General features: G+C 41.9%; 2 protein-coding genes across 3 annotated transcripts in view; one reads left to right on the top strand and one right to left on the bottom strand.

The window, feature by feature from the left end:
* The window catches only part of LOC113016881 (inactive dipeptidyl peptidase 10-like), a 128,004-nt gene extending 123,374 nt beyond the window's left edge, over positions 1 to 4,630 (top strand). For both annotated transcript variants that reach the window (XM_026160045.1, XM_026160046.1), the window contains exons 25-27: positions 1,735 to 1,804; positions 2,044 to 2,117; positions 3,753 to 4,630. In XM_026160045.1, the coding sequence (XP_026015830.1) occupies positions 1,735 to 1,804; positions 2,044 to 2,117; positions 3,753 to 3,881 (273 nt within the window). In that variant the 3' untranslated portion in view covers positions 3,882 to 4,630. The remainder of the gene's footprint in view (positions 1 to 1,734; positions 1,805 to 2,043; positions 2,118 to 3,752) is intronic.
* Positions 4,631 to 11,718: 7,088 nt separating this feature from the next.
* On the bottom strand, positions 11,719 to 18,284 carry LOC113015968 (tubulin alpha-1C chain-like). Its single transcript, XM_026158362.1, has 4 exons — positions 18,169 to 18,284; positions 14,174 to 14,396; positions 12,932 to 13,080; positions 11,719 to 12,819 (listed from the first exon to the last, which is right to left on the bottom strand). Exons 1-4 carry the CDS (start codon positions 18,169 to 18,171, stop codon positions 11,845 to 11,847), a joined length of 1,350 nt encoding a protein of 449 aa, XP_026014147.1. The 5' UTR covers positions 18,172 to 18,284; the 3' UTR covers positions 11,719 to 11,844.
* Between the last annotated feature and the right edge of the window lie 347 nt (positions 18,285 to 18,631).

Below are 18,631 nucleotides of genomic sequence, written 5' to 3'. Positions count from 1 at the left end.
TATCAGTCTGGCATCTTGGTTTAAAAAAATGTTTTTTGCTTAGTTTTTAAATATCTTAATCCAAAAAAAGCAAATCAAAGAGCATGAAGGACAACAGACGGGATCATCACACTTAAAGTGGCTCACGTTACATCATGTGAGTCTAGCGCCTTTATTTCAGTGGCTTTAATTCAAGCAGACTACATATATAACTCTAAGGTCGAGTTTTTCCAGGCTAAATAAATATAAGAAATGACCTCAGATGGAAACACGAGCACTCAGAGAGCTCAAGTCACCCTGAAGGACAAGGGCTACACTGAAACTTTGTTTTCATTACAACATGCTGACGTCAATGTGTTACACTGTCATTGTGCTGCTAACATCAAATGTTTTTACTCAACAGAGGTACTCGTGTCCCCCAAGTCCTGGTATATTGTTGTGAAGTTTGAAGACGATACATAAAAAGTTGTGGATAATCTAAAGTTTTTACTGATATTCACATTCGGTGTGACCCTGACCTGATTTTTACTAAAATTAAATCAGATTGAGCTATTTTTGGTAACTACCATCACACAACAATATCCTGAAAACTGTGGACGCTGGACTGCTAACAAACAGACAAACAAGGGGAGCTGATTGCATACTTCCTCGCTTCAGGGGGTGAAAAATACTGATGGCTGTCGGTTCTACCCCTCAGCCTCCTATTAGATTAAAAAGGCACCTGCAGCACAAATGCAGTGTAAAGGTCCAGTTTAGTGACTGATTAGCCAAGGTGAGGACTTGCAGGCTTAACCTTCCTGTTACCGCATCTTTGGGCTACAAGCCAGACTACAAACCAGTACTCCTAGTTTCAGTCCCAAGACTGAATGAAAGAAGAAGGTTGTGTCAGGAAGGGATTCCAGTGTAAAATATGCACCTAATCAAGCAAGCAGATAATTAATAATGTGAACCATGGAATGACGTGGAAACTGTGCTACTGCTGGCTGAAGAGGGAAGGCATGTTCAGAGGCAGTTAAAGAGAAGGAAAAGCAGGAGCGCCGGAGTGAGAGGAAGACCTCAGAGGAGGTTCATATAGTGAAGGATGGGCTGGTGTGACAGAGGAGGATGCCAGGCATAGCGTGAGATAGATGATCCAAAGTGGCGACCCCTTGAAGGAGCAGCTCAAAGAAGAAGAGACAAATAACCTATCATGCAGTTGTCATGCAGGGGGAAACAGGGCAGTTTGTGGCCTATAAACATGCTTTTTATTACTGTAAAGGTAAACATTTTAAAAAGTTGAATGGAGATGATGCGCTTACTAGAGGAATGACAGGTTTGGCACGTCTACGTTCGTATAATTTTTCATCAAGAAGATGGTTACTTGCTTTAATAATCTAGTGATTTCCAGTATATTTAGCTTAAAGCTTCTGTTTACTGCTTAACTAATTCAGAGTCACGAGGGATCTGGAGCAGGGTAGACCCCAGATAGATGGACAGAGAAACATCTCACTCTCACATCCTCACCTAGAATCACCAGTTAATCTAACATGCCTGTGAGATGAAGCCAAGCTTGCACAGGGAGAGCATCAGCCAACAAGAAAAAATTAGCTTCTTATATATTTTTTCCTGTTAATGATCTTACAATCCGCCTCCTCAAGTGGAAACTTCACGATTAACTTTTCTTACACTTTTGACCCTTCAATCAAATTCTGATGCTTGTAATGTTATGACCTGGTGTTAATGCGACAAATAATTTGATTTGTGTCCAATCTTCAGGCTTCCAAAGTGCTGTCCGGCATGAAAAATCTGGGAGGAACTCTATTCCTGGTCCACGGCACTGCTGACGGTATGCACATTTCCTTCATCCTCCTCACAGAACAGCAGAAACGGAGGATGTAATTTGACTTCATTTCACAATAACATCGTAGTAATGTGGGCTACTGAAGGTAGGCGTGAGTCTCACGAGCCTCTCTGCTATGCTGAGCTTTAAAACTTGACCTCGGCGAGTGCGGCGCCTTTTATCCAGTGGTGGAATTAACCTCTCCGACACTTATTTGCATGTCCTGTTTTTTTGTGTCTCGGCAGCCAATGTTCACTTCCAGCACTCGGCCGAGCTCATCAAGCACTTAATAAAGATAGGAGCCAACTACACTATGCAGGTAAACACTCGGCTCTTACAAAGAGTCTTTGCAAACAGCAGCTGTGGCTTTTAATTAAAATGGGTCATTCTCCATTATGTATCAGTGCAGTGTTATGCAGAGTCTTTATTTACTCCAGTGTGGCACAGGAGATTTGCTGTCCTGTACTTGAGTTCTAAACTTCATTGTAAAAGTGTGACTTTTAGGATTTTTTTTAATATTTAAAAACTCACTTTACCCCACTTTAAAGGTACTTATGAAGAGCCATCATTCAATAAATAGCTTTAGTTTTGCTGATTACCTTATCACAGCTTAGCATGGTCACAGCTGGTCCATTTTTCACTTAAACATGTTTTAAAAACCTCTCTGTGCCAAACTTCACTGAAAAAAATGTGTTTTGTGACAATACTTGAAAACGGTTAAGTTTTGGAAAATATGCTAAAGAACAAACCTGTAAACATGTTGCTTTTATGCTTATAGTAAAAAATATATATAATTAAAAACATAACTAATGAGTAAACTTTAGAGATGCTGCTAGGTGGGTATTGCTGCCATTTGACTGACATTTGCTTCTGTTTCCAGTGTTTGAATTAAGCTAAGGTAAGATAGCATATAAGCTAGCAAAGGTAGCATATTTCTTAAACAGTGATGCATATCATCTGTTAACAAGAGAGCAATTCAATCATATTTACCTAAGTATAGCTGCAAATACTGTAAATAATCTCTTCCACAGTCTTACAGTGTCAGTAAAAATCCACCTTTGCTTTGATTGCTGGAAAATTGCGACCTGTCGTCTGTAGTTTTTCACATTAGCAAATTCTTGCCAGCTATTCGCTGAGCAGTTGTCAAACCGAAGAGTAAACGCTGCACTTTCTGTAACATAGTTTGGTGATGTGGTAAAACAAACTTTTACTTGGACATTCTCTATTTCCAGTTTGCGTTACACTCTTCAGTTTGACAGTCAGTGAATAGTTGAGGAGTGTTTGCTGACAACTTGGTGTCTTTCATACAAAAAAAAACTACAGACGACTGCAGTAATTTCCCAGCAACCAAAGCAATCACAAGGAGGTTTTGGTGCAGCAACTTCTTTGTAACCAGTTTCATCTGGTGATAGCCAGCAATCACTCTAAAAGCCCAGACTCAAATCTAAGTATCTCCCCAGAAAGTAGAGGAACCTGATTTTCTCTGATCCACAGATTTGCTCCTAGTTCTTCCACAGACAGATAAACAGATAAAAGCTTCTCACATATCTTGTTTCAAAGTGAGCTACGAGATAGGAGTGGGCAGATTGATCCAGATGTTGACAGTATTGATACTAAAGCTGGTATTGGTATCGGATACTAGCACGATTGGATTGATGCTCTCTTTGTCTCGTCTAAATTCAGCGCTTTGCTCCTGTTCATCAACAAAGCAGCAACACTTTAAGCTGTTAAATTTTGAGCACTCAGAGGATTTATTTGTTGGATATCTGCAGTCCAGTCACTATAAAGCAAGGAGACTCAAGGACAGACATTTCTATTGTGGTCAAAACCTTGAGCACATTCGAGTAAAGTGAACCTTGAGTGAAGAAAGTGAAGAATAAAACTTAAAGCTCACTACAAGAATTTTTCCAGAGGTTGTTCAGATCAGATAAATTCTCTCCTCTTTCTGGGCCAGATCTTCCCAGATGAAGGCCACTTCCTATCAAGACGCAGCCAGATTCAGCTGACTCACTCCCTAATTGGATATTTCAGAGGATGTCTCCTTGATGCGTCATTGTTACTCAACCAACGGGATGACGAGTGAGAGGGAACGGGCTCGCTACTGTTTCTGAGCGTGTGTGTGTGTGTGTTTTATACCTGTAGCACAATGTTTGACAGACAGGAAAAGCTTCTTATTGACATATCAGAATAGTCTGTGTCACCTCAGTAGAAATAAGTTTTCACCTGCTGTCAGAGGTTGTCAGTGACTGTCCCTAGATTTCCTTTTTTGTCCTGGTGGCACAAACAAGCCTGTGAAAGAAGCATTTAGAACTGTTCAAGCTTCAAACTGTGAGAAAACTGTGAGATCTTGTTGGAGTTGTTAATCGGAGTTCAAATATAATTGAGAAATTGCATTTTTTTAACCTTTAAGGTTTAGATTAGTTTAAAATCTGTGAATCCTTGTTGCCTAGAGTTTAACGGCTGATTCAGAAACCTGTTGTTCAAGGTGTGATTGAGATGTTCCTCCGTCAAAACAACTTAAAACGGTCCATGTATTCAAATATCACCAACCAGCACAAAAACCAACTCCTTTTTCCAGTTTATTCCTGATCATTAGTAGAGGAGGAGCTGTTTGAGGCAGTGTCCCAGTGAGGCAGATGTGTTAAAATACAGCTAATGCTACAGTCACACCAGGGAAAACAACAGCAACAAGTGGACGTCCAATCTTGTTGCCTTTTAAATTATTGCTTCGACTTCGGTGCGTCGAGGCAGTGATGAAACTGTAAGGTGTTTATCTTACGGTTTAACCCTCTCAGGCTCAAATTAAGTTTTTGTTGCTAATGCACAAAAGAATACCTGCAGTGGTACTTCTGAGTAAAAAAAACTCATAAAATATGTATGTGCGGTAATCAGGTTGTTAGCTTTTACTTGTTGCTAATCTGCAGCGCCTGCCTTGAGAGGGTTAAGGCGCCTTGAGGCAACTATTGTTGTCATTTGGCGCTATATAAATAAACCTGAATTAAATGGCAGTGTGATGGAGTCGATCTGCTTTCAGTCTGTGATTAATTGGGGTCATGTTGACAGTTTGAGTTTGTGAGAATACAGCCGTAAAGGCTGATAAATCAGATAAAATCAAAGATCTTTTGCCAACTACATGCACAGAAACTCACACCAGTTACAACATCACAGATTTGAAACAGAAATTCCTCCACAGATAGTAACATAGGGTTTTTTTTTATTTTTAAACAATACAACCAGTTGAGTCAAGCCTCTCATTGCAAAGCATCTCAGCGTTGTACCAGGAGTTACTGCAACTTGTTGGCAATCAATCTGAGAGCGATTGCAGTCGGTCAAAAGGCAGCCTGCAAGTGTTTGGAGACAATCATCACAGTTTGTGCTTTGGTGTCATGGAATCATTACACTTTTTATTAGCAGTGTTGGTGGATATGAAACTCATTTTTAAGAGATGAAGGGACTCGAACCCTCAATTTCCTGATCCGAAGTCTGACACCTTATCCATTAGGAAAGTGGTCACACACTGAAGCACAGACTTACTTCTGGTATGGTTTGTAAAGACGGGACTCTTGGCTCACACCTTGCATCAACTGTTGTGTCTTTCTCAAAATATTAAAGCATAATGATACCAACGATACCAACCTGACCCAGAGGTCAAGAATCTTCCAGAGCTGGGAGGATAAAAAAGTAGAAAAACATCAGTTTTATAGATAAAGCCATGTTTAAAAAACCGACTTCAAGGGCGTTTTCAGGTCATGTTGTTACCTTCTTTTTCTACGTCTCATTTCCCCGGGTGTTTGTGATGCTATCCTGTGGATTATTTATGTGGGGGCAGCTTACAAAGTTTGACTCATCAAGCTTATAGACAGCAATAGTGCTAAACAGATGTACGACAGTTACAAGATCTTTTTTTAAGCACGCTATGTTTCCTTGTCCTTACTGAAACAGAGTTATTTATTTATTTATTACATCTAAGAGTAGATATTTACCATTTCACACCAGTTTTTTTGGTGTTGTGCAGGTGTGGAGGAGCTTAATAGCTACTCATAGTTTGGCCTGGACTACATTTCAGGACAGCCTACTTTGGTTTAATTTTTCTCATGGGTATTTGAGCAGCTCTGTTGCAGGTTAAATTGTGACATTTGGCTTATAATGTATATTTTATGCTGTAATTTCTTTTTTTTTTAGATAGCTGCAGGCTGTTCTGTTTTTGTATATTTAAGTATGTGGTCCAAAACTTGGTATAGAATCACCTTTGGCTGATTAAGTGCCAGAAGTTTTCACTGTATTTGGTTCTGTTGTTCTCCAACTTCAGTTTATGCATTTCCAGCTGCTTCAAGTCTTCTCTTTCGTAAATACATCGTGGTTGTAGTGTTATCCAGAAAACACTGCAATAAAAGCATAATAAATGTTATGCCAATACGACACCCGAGAGCGCTCCTCACTGTGATTACGGCTCTGAGAGCGATTCCCACAATTACCGCTCGGCCGCTCACAAGTGCCATCAATCACAGAGACGAGCATCCTCGGCGAGGTTCATCTCCACGCGAGGATAAAAACAGTTGCAGGAGCTGGCGTGCGTCGGGGGTGAAAAATCCCCCCAGTGCTTGGCTTGCAGGTAGTTGCCATGACAACTGTTTTGGTAGCCCAGGATACGGCCACTCTCATAATTCATTCAGAGATGAGCGCTTTGCATCGCGGAGCGAGCAGCTGCTGATGCAACATACTCAAAGCCATATGTATCTGTGCTTTGTAACATGGAGTCTGTGAGGGGATGGATTTTGTTCTGGGGAGGGTGGGAGGGAGGGGGGCAATGTGGATGTGGGATGAGTGATGAGAAGCTTATTGTAAATTTTTTTGCTGTTTTAATATTAAAGAATGATGAAGAAGTCATGTTTGAGCTGTGAGAGTTTCTTTGTTAAACACAGGAACACCTCGGATCTCAGTTAGGCTCATAAGCATGGACTGTATACGAAAGATGCAAGGCAACAAGTTAAATCAACACAAAAAGTGTCCAAAAGTTGATTCTGTTCATCTGGACGTAGCGTTTTGTGGGAGAACTGTACAGTACAATGTACTGTTTATAAGAAACCTGCAGTCATCTGAGACTGAAGAAGTCACTTGGATGAGTGACGAAACGTTTCTCCCACAAAATGCTATGTCCAGATAAACAGAATCAACTTTTGGAGATTTACTTACCCGGATGATTGAGCATGCATCAAGATGAACACAAAAAGTGGTTAAGCCTGAATTCTCGCTAATGTCCAGCAGGGGTGCCTGGCTGGATAAAAGCCTAAGATCTCCGCCACAAGGCGTAGAGGCTGCTTAACAACCTTCAGTCGCTAGGGAAAGATGTACAGTATATTTGCAAGAGGCAGGATATCAGCTGCAGAGAGATGCAGTTTGCACTTGACATTCACTCTGAGCTTTAGTGAAACTTGAAAAAGTGCAACACAGACTAGAAATGGAGAGTGTTAACCTTTGGCAAGCAACCTGCTAGCAACCAAGGCAGTCACAAGAAGGTTTTTCGGTGCAGTATCATATATCCTCTTTGTTACCAGTTTTAGGCTAGCAACCCCTAGCCAACCGGATGGCGAATGAAAATTTTGGCCTAGCAACCAGATGGTGGTTGCCAGATGACCACAGACTGGTCTCTAAGCCTGTGTGACTACAACTTAAATGAAAACCGCCCTCTGCCTCACTGGTGTGTTTCTGTGAGAGCTTCAAAGCACCTTGGGGGCATTCCAAAAGCGGAGCTCAGGGGTCTTTTATTTTGAAAATTGACTGGATTCTATATGGTATTCCTGTGTCTGACTTCCTGTCCTGTGCAGCTTCTATCAACAATAAACCCAGTTCTAATTTGAGAATTTGGTAAATGGCCTGGTTCTTATATTGTGATCTTCTACTCAAAGACTCAAAACACGTTTTACAACATGTCTAATTCACAATCTCAGTCCTTTCTATCTCTGACTCACCTATTCTCATAACGATCGTGTAATTTCGCAGGACGAATTTGTGCCATTTAATTTTTCTGGAAAACGCTCACTGTTTTAAGATTTTTCACATTTGAATAAACAATAAACAGCTCCGGTACTAAAAAAAAAAAAAAATCTTGCTTAAAGATACTTTGAAATGCAGACTGAAGCATCCTGGGAACATACCACCAACTTTCCAATTGGTAGATGACCTTTACACGTGTGAAACTAAAGTCTCGCAAGTTTAACGTCTTACTGAATACAACATGATACTCAGTAAATTATTTAAATTATCTGTTCTGGTTCAGAAGGAAATAGGAAGTACGTGCTCATTGGCTAACACAAGTTATAAGTCTTAGAAGATGGTTATTTTTATATTTGTGTTTAACTGCGTTACCTTACATTTTGTGGTATTCCTTTACTAAGCTTTTATTGTTCTAACTACCGTATCTAAAGTAAGACCAATGTCTTACTAAGGTCTATAAATATATTATTATTGAGTTAAGAATAGTGTTCATAGCTCTCTCCTCCAGAGCAGAGATTGTTTTCAGATGCATCAGGGGACACTCGGCGTCTTCAGTAGCATCATACACATAATTCCTGCTGTCATTTCAGAGTCATTCATGAACATGTCCGCAGTGTTTCCCAGCCTCATCGTCTCCTGTCCCCCATCCTCTAACCCACATTCCTCAAGCTACAAGTAGGTTCTCATATTTTCTGTGTAAAGTGTCTGTTTGGCATTAAAGTTACAACAGCTGTCTTAACTTTCAGCATGAGTTGATATTTTAAATGTAGACACGGGTAAAAACAGCAGACTTGCTGTCCACAGGCATCAGTTTTCCACCAGTGTGTGGTTAAATCAAGTTTTCCTTTGTTAACTTCTTGGGCCTTTGTACCTGAATAATTTCCTCCCTTCATTTGCAGCCAAAGTAGTGTACAGTCAGCATTTTCTAGGTAGAAATGATTAGTGGCTGTTGTGCACAAATCAGCAGCATTTCCCTATAGACCACTTCAGGTCTCGGCTCAGTAGCAGAGCCTGAAGATTAGTCAGGAACTCGATGTGAAGCCTCCACCCATCGGTCACTGCTATGACTGAAAATGGTGCCTCATTTGGCTTTACAACCTAGAGAAGTGCACCTCTTATAAAAATTCAGACATGAGCTGAGGAGGGGTGAAAATGCTTTGTGAACATAATAAATTAGCAACAACATAGTTGCCTTTAAATTTTCCAAAGTTTAAATTATTTTCTTTCTTTTTTTTCTTATAAAAATGACACAAAGCAACTGTGAACTTCACATATAGAGTATAAGTTATGCAAAATGTGGTTAGTTTGCACTAATGAGACTGGGCTTTACATGTGTGCTACTTTCTCTGGATATATTTGTTGCACAGCAAGGTAAATTTGGCACATTTTATATTTACATGACCTTGCTGGCATTGCCCTGTTGATGTGGCACTAAACCTATTTCCAACAGCTGTTTGTCCAGCTGCTGCCTCCTGAAATCCAGTCATTTTCTTAAGCTGGGTGCACACAGGACAGCTGATTCTCAGACTTGAAGGATGGACAGCATTGTCTTTAGATGTTTGACATCACAGAGTTGGCTGCTGCAATGGACTCTGGACACAGTTTGTGGACAAATTTAAATGTAGACAGTGTCACGAGGACCATCTCACAGTGTGACTGCTGCTACAATCTGTTGGTCCTTGCCCAGTAAGAGAGGTTCATAGTTGGTGAACAAAGATAACCTGGGGAGGAAAAAAAGTCCATCATGCAGTGATCCAACTTGAAATGGCAACTTAATGCTGGCAAAACAAGGTTGAACAGATTAGAAAGAGTGGAACCCCCTGCTCTTATACACTGTTGTGATTTAGGAATCTTGGTAACAAGAAACAATTGTATTGATATATTTGATAATGCTGCCGAAATGGTGATCTGTCACTGAGTAAAAGAGACCTTGCTGTAAAGTAACAGAGCTACCACTGCACCACCAGTTCATCATCCATATTCTGCTTCTTATCTGGGTCCAAATCAAGGCGGCTGCAGCCTAAGCAGAGATGGACCAGGCTTCGCTTTCTCCAGCCACGTACTCCAACTCACCTGGAGGAACATCGAGGAGTTGCCAGGCAAGCTAAGAGACATAAATGAGCCCCGGTTCTGCCCCTGGGTTTCTGTCCTGTAGGGAACACATAATCTAGGAGGCAATCGAGTCAGATGCCCAGATGCTCCTTTTCAATTTGGAGGAGCAGTGGCAGTACCCTGAGTCTGAATGACTGAACTTTTTACCCTATCTCTAAAGGAGAACTCTGTTCTGCCGCTTCTATCTGCTGTCTCCAATATCGAAGAAGGTTGATTTCAGTGTCCTGATTGTCCTTATTTAAGTATTTTTTGAGCTGCTGAAATCTAACCTATCAAATATCATCTTGCAGTTCTCTCTTCTGTTTAAACTTGCTATAATCTGTCCTCATTTGACACTTGCAGCAGCAAACGTCAATACTTTATCCATCTGTGCACGACCAGGCTGCAGCCTGTCCCGACCCTGCTGTGATTATTTATCGATATCAGCACCTTGTAATTTCCTTTTTTTGCCATATTGAGCAGGTGTGTTTGTGTGGCACCCTGAAACCCTGACAGATGTGATTTAGGGCCTCACGGCCACGTCGAGAAAAAGCGAGTAACAGTAAAAGTTGGTGGACTGTGGCAGCAGACTTATGAAATCCAGGAGAAAAGAACATTTATCTTTCTCTCTCAGCCCTCTGTGACCTTTATAAATCCCCCGTCCGCGCTGTGCCTACACTCCGCTCAAATTGAGCCTTAATTACATCAAAGCAATTACAGAGCGCCTCATCCAGGGAAGGGAGGAGAAGCTGCGGCGGAAACTTCAGAAGATGTAAGTTAAGTTCGTCTCTGGTGGTTCAGCAGAAAATTTATAAAGACCAAAAGAAAAAACACTTTGTACTGCAAGAAATGAGGAATTGAGCCTTGCTTTGACAGTTTTAGAGTACAAAATCTGCAGAGGGGTGACCGCAAAGGTCACATGTCTGTACAGTGTAAACCACATGAGCAAATTTAGACCTGTGAAAACAAACAGACATGTTTCAGTTTGCTTTAAATGTTAAATGGTAACTTTGAGGTAATAGTAGCTCACTAATATAAAATGTTGCTTTTGATTAATCCATCCTGATTAAATGCATACATTTAAAAATAAAGTACGGCGCAAAAGTCTGTTCTGCGTAAAGTCACCCCACACTGACATCTAGTGGTGGACCACCCACATTATAACCCAGAAGCCAAATACAGCCATTGAACGGTTTAGGGAAGATTTTAGTGTTGTTATCTTATGGTTAGTTATGTAGTTACAGAAAAATAACAAAATATTCGTTTCTATTGGTAGAATAGAAAATGTTTAAAATTTATGGATCTGAATGGGATTTTTTTTAACCTTTCCATTGTTTGCTCTTTCCTACACCACTTATCAAACTCTCTTTTTATCTTTGCGTCACTTATACTTTGAACTTGATCTTTTTCTTTTTTTGAAGAATGACATATTATTCTATAAAATAAATACCATCTTCAGGTGTCATTCGATCTAAAAATGTGTAATAGGATGCAGATTATTGGACAGCCTGTTTAAAAGCCATTTTCGTTGGACCAGAAAGCTTCAACATTTCCTAAGAAGGGCTTTTTATTGGTCTATTAAACCAGTACTGTAATAATGAATCTGCATATGAACATATACTATTAGGCACACATTATGGTTTTATAACTTCCTTTTCCTTTTTTTTTAGTGCCTGGCTTCTAAACCTTCATTATAGATCTGCATCATAGAGTTTTAATAAAGTGTTGATGAGGACAAGCTTGATAGGTGCGAAGAGTTTTATTAGAAAAAGAAGATACAGACACAGTCTCTCTCAGTGGAGAGTCGTTCTTCAATAAAACCAAACACCGTGGGATTGAGCTCAGACAAACTGCTGCTCTGCAGTCTTTATTAGTGGTCTACAGTCATTAAACTGCTTCTGCATGAGACTGATAACAATGACATGAAAAAAGCTCTTTTTTTAAATAAACACTTCCTGTTTTTAATACTCCTCCCCCTCTTCATCTTCTTCGAACGAGTCGACGCCGACCTCCTCGTAATCCTTCTCCAGGGCAGCCATGTCCTCTCTGGCCTCTGAGAACTCTCCCTCCTCCATTCCCTCTCCCACATACCAGTGGACGAAGGCCCTCTTGGCGTACATCAGATCGAACTTGTGGTCGAGTCGAGCCCAGGCCTCTGCGATGGCAGTGGTGTTGCTCAGCATGCACACTGCTCTCTGCACCTTGGCCAGGTCTCCTCCAGGAACCACGGTGGGGGGCTGGTAGTTGATGCCCACCTTGAAGCCTGTAGGACACCAGTCCACAAACTGGATGGATCGCTTCGTCTTGATATTGCCGATAGCGACATTGACATCTTTGGGCACCACGTCACCACGGTACAGGAGGCAGCAGGCCATGTACTTTCCATGGCGAGGGTCACATTTCACCATCTGATTGGCCGGCTCGAAGCAAGAGTTGGTGATCTCAGCCACGGTGAGCTGCTCGTGATAGGCCTTCTCTGTTGAGATAACAGGGGCATAGGTGGCCAGAGGGAAGTGGATGCGAGGGTAGGGCACCAGGTTGGTCTGGAACTCTGTCAGGTCCACATTCAAGGCTCCATCGAAGCGAAGGGAGGCGGTGATGGAGGAGACGATCTGGCTGATGAGGCGATTCAAGTTGGTGTAAGATGGGCGCTCGATGTCCAGGTTCCTTCGGCAGATGTCGTAGATGGCCTCATTATCAACCATGAAGGCACAGTCGGAGTGCTCCAGGGTGGTGTGGGTGGTCAGGATGGCATTGTAGGGCTCCACCACTGCCGTGGACACTTTAGGAGCTGGGTAGATGGCAAACTCCAACTTGGATTTCTTGCCAAAGTCTACAGAGAGACGCTCCATTAGCAAAGAGGTGAAGCCAGAGCCGGTACCACCTCCAAAGCTGTGAAAGACGAGGAAACCCTGCAGGCCGGTGCACTGGTCAGACTGACCGAAAAAGGCACATATTAAAATTTAAGAATCAAAAACAACATTCAAAGCCCATTTATTTCAGCAGCCCCACACTCAAAATCTCTCCAGGTTTCTGCTCTTCTCTCACCAGTTTGCGGATCCTGTCCAGAACAGAGTCGATGTGCTCCTTTCCCACAGTGTAGTGGCCGCGGGCGTAGTTGTTTGCAGCATCCTCCTTCCCGGAGATCAGCTGCTCAGGGTGGAAGAGCTGGCGGTACGTTCCTGTACGGACCTCATCTGAAGGAGAGCAAGAGAGAGCGAGCAATGCTTTGACTGTTCATGCTGAGTGAGAAAATTTGCTCTTAAAAATCGAACCGCACTATTAAAATGGATGCCAAAACATTAGGAGTCCCCCTGAAGGTCATTTGGGTCCAGTTTGTAGTTTCTGTTAATGGCGTTTGGAAGAACAGAAACTTTACAAAGGCTCTTTTTTGCTTTTGTGGGTGTAAGTAAACAATAAAAAGGAGCCAACATGCAATAAATATTAACACTCTTGATGCAGCTCTAAGTCTGTATTAATTCCATCTGTAGTTGCAAAGGCATAATGAAAATATTGAGTGAAAGAAGAAGAGTGGATCTGACTGGCTGATTTAAACTCAAGTGGGCTGGGCTACAGAGAAACCCAGCCTACTTGAATGATTTGAAATGAACTTCGGCCAGGAGATAAATTCATAAAAGTGACTGTTACAGCATCAACATTATCTTGGAACCACCTGCTACCGATAACAGAAAATGATTAACTAGTTTTAACTTCATAGCTTTGGACATTTTTATAGCTCAGTTTACACACACGTTATGAGTTTTTTGGCCACTTGGGGGCAGCAGAAACAAATATTTGCCCACTACATAAGAATCAGCTCCACTTAGAGCCGAGCTCACGTCCTCTTGATAAACAGAAGTTGAGATTCCCTCTTTTTAGCTCCTGAGGAAAAACATCGGGCTCTTCGACTACTAAATGCTCCACTATGTTCACCAGCTGGACATTAACCGGGTCCCTCTGTGGCCAAATGCTGAGCATTGAAAGTATGTAACATTTCAGGGTGAGGCTTATCTTAGTTCATTGTGTCTGCAATCTAGTCTATTTATAAAAGAGTGCGATGACAAACCACTGTATGACAGCTTTGTGATACTTCACAGTTTGCCTGTGTCTGCAGACCGTAGCAAAAACTCAGACAAAAAGCATGAAAGGAGTCTTTTAGCTTTTTAAAAAACTGATTGAAAAAGTTAATCACCTTAAACTCTAAATGACAAATAAAATAACAGCTCCCACCAACCTTTCGACGCCCTAAACCCTTAGGTCTTAAAAACCCGCTCAGAGTAAAACCCTCACCGATAACAGTGGGCTCCAGGTCCACAAAGATGGCTCTGGGGACGTATTTCCCATTGCCGGTCTCACTGAAGAAGGTGGTGAAGGAGTCGTCATAGCCTCCGGTGGGCTTGTCGCTGGGCATGTGGCCATCTGGCTGGATGCCGTGCTCCAGGCAGTACAGCTCCCAGCAGGTGTTGCCCATCTGGACACCGGCCTGGCCAACATGGATGGAGATACACTCACGCTGTAGAGGAAGAAAACAAAAAAGACATTTTAGTCATTAATATTCTTTTTATTTTTGCTCTAATATACAGCTGTTGTCAAAAGTTTACATCCACTAATCACTGGCATAAATTTCATGGTAATTTGGGACTTTTAATGATTTTATTTAAACTCCCCTTTTTACATGGTGGAATGATTGTACAGCATACGTCTTTAATCACGATGTTTTTTTAAAAGAGAGAGAAGAAAAGGGGTCACAAGTTTGAACGTATTTTGGGATTTCTCTAATCCACACAGGGTCAACAGTATAAATACAGACTCAAATAAGAAACGAACACTCCGACTAATATTTGGTCAAATTTCCCTTAACAAATTGAACCTCAACCAGACACTTTTGGTCGTCATCAACAAGCTTCTGGCAGAGTTGGAACACCCAACTGTGCTCAAGTTTCAACCATCTAGCTCACAGGTGTCAAACTACAGGCCTCGAGTCCTGCAGGTTTTAGATGTGTCCTTGATCAAACACAGCTGATTCAAATGGCTAAATTACCTCCTCAACATGTCCTGAAGTTCTCCATAAGCCTGAATGAATGAATGATCATTTGATTCAAGTGTTTTGACCCAGGGTGTTATCTAAAACCTGCACGACACCAGGCTTCGAGGCCTGGAGTTCGACACCTCTGATCTAGCTGTTAATTCAACACGTTCTTAATTTGAGGTGAAGTTGAAGTATTTGGAAGTTCCTCCTCTTTCATTATTCCATCCACTTGCAGTGTACCAGTACCACTGGCAGCAAAACAGCCCCAGAGCATGATGCTACCACCACCATGCTGGTGGTAGCATCTGGCTACAGCTGGCACAGTGTTTTTAGGTTTGAAAGCCTCACCTTTACTCCTCCAAACATACTTCTTGTCACTGTGGTCAAACAGCTCAATCTCGTCTGACCATAAAACTTTTTGGCTTGTCCATGTGGGCTGCTGTAAATTTAAATTGAGTTTGAAGGCATTGATGATGATCACTAACAAGATATATAAAAATATATATTTTTTAAGGCTAAATTGTTTTAACTGGATACCTTACTGCCAACATTTCTGCCTTTAAGCCTGTCATGACCTGCTTTATAAGACAGTTGAGCTGGGTGGAGTCGATTTGCTCTACAACCCGATTTCCATGTGTTCAAATTGCCTGGATCTGCAATCTTATAGTTCTCAGGCATCACTGCCTTAGACCAGTGGTCCCCAACCCCACAGAGCGGTTTGTGCCCGACAATATTTTCACGGACCGGCCTTTAAGGTGTCGCGGATAAATACAACAAAATAAAACTAGTACCGGTACCGAAAAAAAGAAGATTTATTTATAACACACGTGAAAAGACCCAGGAAAACCGAGTTAATGAAAAAAATGATAACAAAATAAAGCTAAAAACTGATAAAAACCCTGAAAACCATACATTTCACACCCGAGTCTCAACTCTCGCAGCCCGGTACCAAATGACTCACGGACCGGTACCAGTCTGTGGCCCGGGGGTTGGGGACCGCTGCCTTAGACTAACAAGCAGTGGTGATTAACACAGTCTTGTCAGAGTGTGTGTAAGGTCCAAAGTGCTTCCACTCCCTGCTCAAGTATTTTTTTTTGCTGCTTATAAAAGATGTGGGTGAGAGTGAAAACGTGTTTGGTCTCATCGTGCAGAAGCAGCCTGAGGGAAAGTAGGATGCAACATCAGCCAACCAGTTTAGGCTGTCAAAAAGCAACATGGATATGAAATTAGCCTCGTTCATGAATTATTAACCCGAGTCATATTTATCTCTGCAGATGATTTTGTTCCACACTGTTTGCATTGTCCCAGCAGTTTCCCTGTCAACAGATGACCATCTGTCCACGAAAAAACGAGAGCACATGCGTCATGTGTTGCTCATACCTGCTAAGACAAGACTTCAGGTATTCACACCCTGATGTATTGATGGATAAGAAACAGCTTCATGTTTACAAGGTGTCTCAGTGGGAAAGCGGATCTCGAATTCTTAAAGCCAAACATGCCTGTTTAAGCCTATGGCTAAGCCTACAAACACATTTAAAGAAACCCTAACAATGCTGCCAGGCATGTTCGTTATATAAGATACGATTAAGCTGATAATCAGTCTCGAGGCATGTTTTACATTTGAGGAGATAAAGGGATTTCAGTGGAGAGATATTTCAGGAATTTTCTGAATGCAAGAAACCAAAAGTTAGGATTAGTCACCACAAACCAAGCTCAGACACTCAATAAGCATGATTTAAAACTATTTATCAGCTCAGCTTTGGGCTTCTTGTGAATTATGATCCCTTCACCCACCACCGTCCCCCTCCTTTGTAAAAGGCTCGTGATCAGAGGCGGAGGAGGGGAGGATAGGGTCACCATGACAGAGCTGCTAAGTATGGCGATGGTAGACAGCTATTTTGAGTGTCATTCAGTGTCATTCAGACGACCCTCAGAGAGCGGCGGCTACACTTTTACTCCGCTAATCTGCAAACAATCTGACGCTTCCAGCCTCTCTGCAAACATTACATTACACTGCAAACATATATGAAGCTAATTCAGCAAGAGCTGTTGTGACATCTGTTGGCTGAATGTGAGGAAGGTGGGCGTGACGGCCTGTTTGCTTGCTGGTGTTGCAATATGCCTCGCAGCCTTGAAATACCCACTTCCAGGAAAACATGGGGGCTGAGGGGGGTGTCTAGAGTGAAACTGTGCTTCCTGTATCTCGTCCCCTGACTGAAACCACGTCATGTTTGACGTCCGGGTCTCCATGCTGGTAAGCTAACACAGTAGAGAGCTTTGTGCTGCAAGAGTGCGCGCTCAAACAAAAATGCAGAAGTGGCTATGAGTCATTAAAGATTTTGGAGTTTCCTGGTTTCCTCGGATGAAAGTGAAGTGGATTGTTGTTGTTTGTGTGTATTTTGGTGAAAGAAGGAACCGGGTGGACAAATCAGAAGCCGTCCAGACCAGACGATGCCAAGTATTCACTTAAAGCTCACTCTTTAAGGTGGAATTGAGTCTCTGAGCTCTCTGCACTTCCCCCTCCTCAGTAGGAAGTGTCACAAGAAACCGTTTTCTTGCGTTCAATCACTTCTGTCTGCCTGCATTTTCCAAATGACCTGCAAATGTTACACCACTAACTGCTGCAAACGGAGTAAAAGTCAGGGGGGGGAGGTCAGAGTCCTGAAGTTTATGCACAGTTTCTGCTGATTTCCCTTATCTTTAACATTTCGAGCAACTTTGCTCAAAACGTTGTGCACTCCAAAGACCCCGGAGGTTGGAGTTTTTGCAGCTTGTGAGCACGCTGCTGAACAAAAATAAATGCAAAATACACAAGCGGCCTGCTGGAAGCCACATCAGCATTCCCAACCAGCCGGGCAAACAAGCACACCCCTCCTGACAGACACACAGTCCTCCAGGCCTCATATGGAAAAAGTTAACCTTCCCCTGAGCCGGAGCTGAAGCCAGCTACCCGGTAGCTTGTTTCCACTGACTGACTCTATGTTTTAAACATACATTTGTTTTCCGTGGCTGAGGTAGGAGGTATTTCCTGCATCAGCGCCAAAAACAGAAATGTGTTTTGAGAAGCAGCCTGGGGCCAGTAGAGTAGAAATAGTAGACTGAAGCTTGGGTTTGAGAAGAAAGTGTGAAGATACAAGAGGAAACCTTAAATTATGAAGAAATTTCAAGTCTAATATGTTGCATTTTGGGGTAATTACGGCTGAATAGAAGCAGTTCTGTACTAATAACAGTAAATAATGTCTGGATTGATACTCACCATTGTGCTGTTTTAATTGTTCTCCAAGGAGAAGAAGTAGTTCAAATCTGCAGGTTCTCACAGTGCACCTATAATGAGATCTCTGTGAGGGAAGTCTCATCAGTGTGTGACACGCACACTTTTATAGCTACTACAGGAGGTGGAGGAAAAGGGAGGAGGAGAGGTGGAGCCACCCAACAGCTGAGACTTTGTTCTTTTTTTAAGGGCAAGAGAAGTCTTCCTCTGTGTCCTTGTCATAATAAAAGTCCACAGGAAGTACTCAGATGAGGTAATCTTCTGATAGTGATCGCTGTTTTTAGTTCCACAGGTGTGAAGTACATGTATTTAAAAACTCTCATTATAGGTTTGTTCCACTATGTCAAAATAAATTTGTGTTACCTAACTTTCTGTAATATAGATCTCCTGTTCCAGTACTGGATCCTCATATTAAACATCAAACATTAACTGAAGTTTTAAAAATGTG

Source organism: Astatotilapia calliptera, chromosome 23 (genome assembly GCF_900246225.1).
Source record: "Astatotilapia calliptera chromosome 23, fAstCal1.2, whole genome shotgun sequence".
NCBI classification, from domain to species: domain Eukaryota; kingdom Metazoa; phylum Chordata; class Actinopteri; order Cichliformes; family Cichlidae; genus Astatotilapia; species Astatotilapia calliptera.
Note: the sequence above shows the minus strand (reverse complement) of the source record. Positions and strands in the feature narration are given on the sequence as shown.

Coding starts and splice junctions, on each gene's coding strand:
- LOC113015968 (XM_026158362.1), bottom strand. Junction 13,081..14,173: donor CCTGGAGCCCACTGTTATCG/GTGAGGGTTTTA, acceptor GCTCTCCTTCAG/ATGAGGTCCGTACAGGAACG. Junction 12,820..12,931: donor TGGACAGGATCCGCAAACTG/GTGAGAGAAGAG, acceptor TTTTTCGGTCAG/TCTGACCAGTGCACCGGCCT.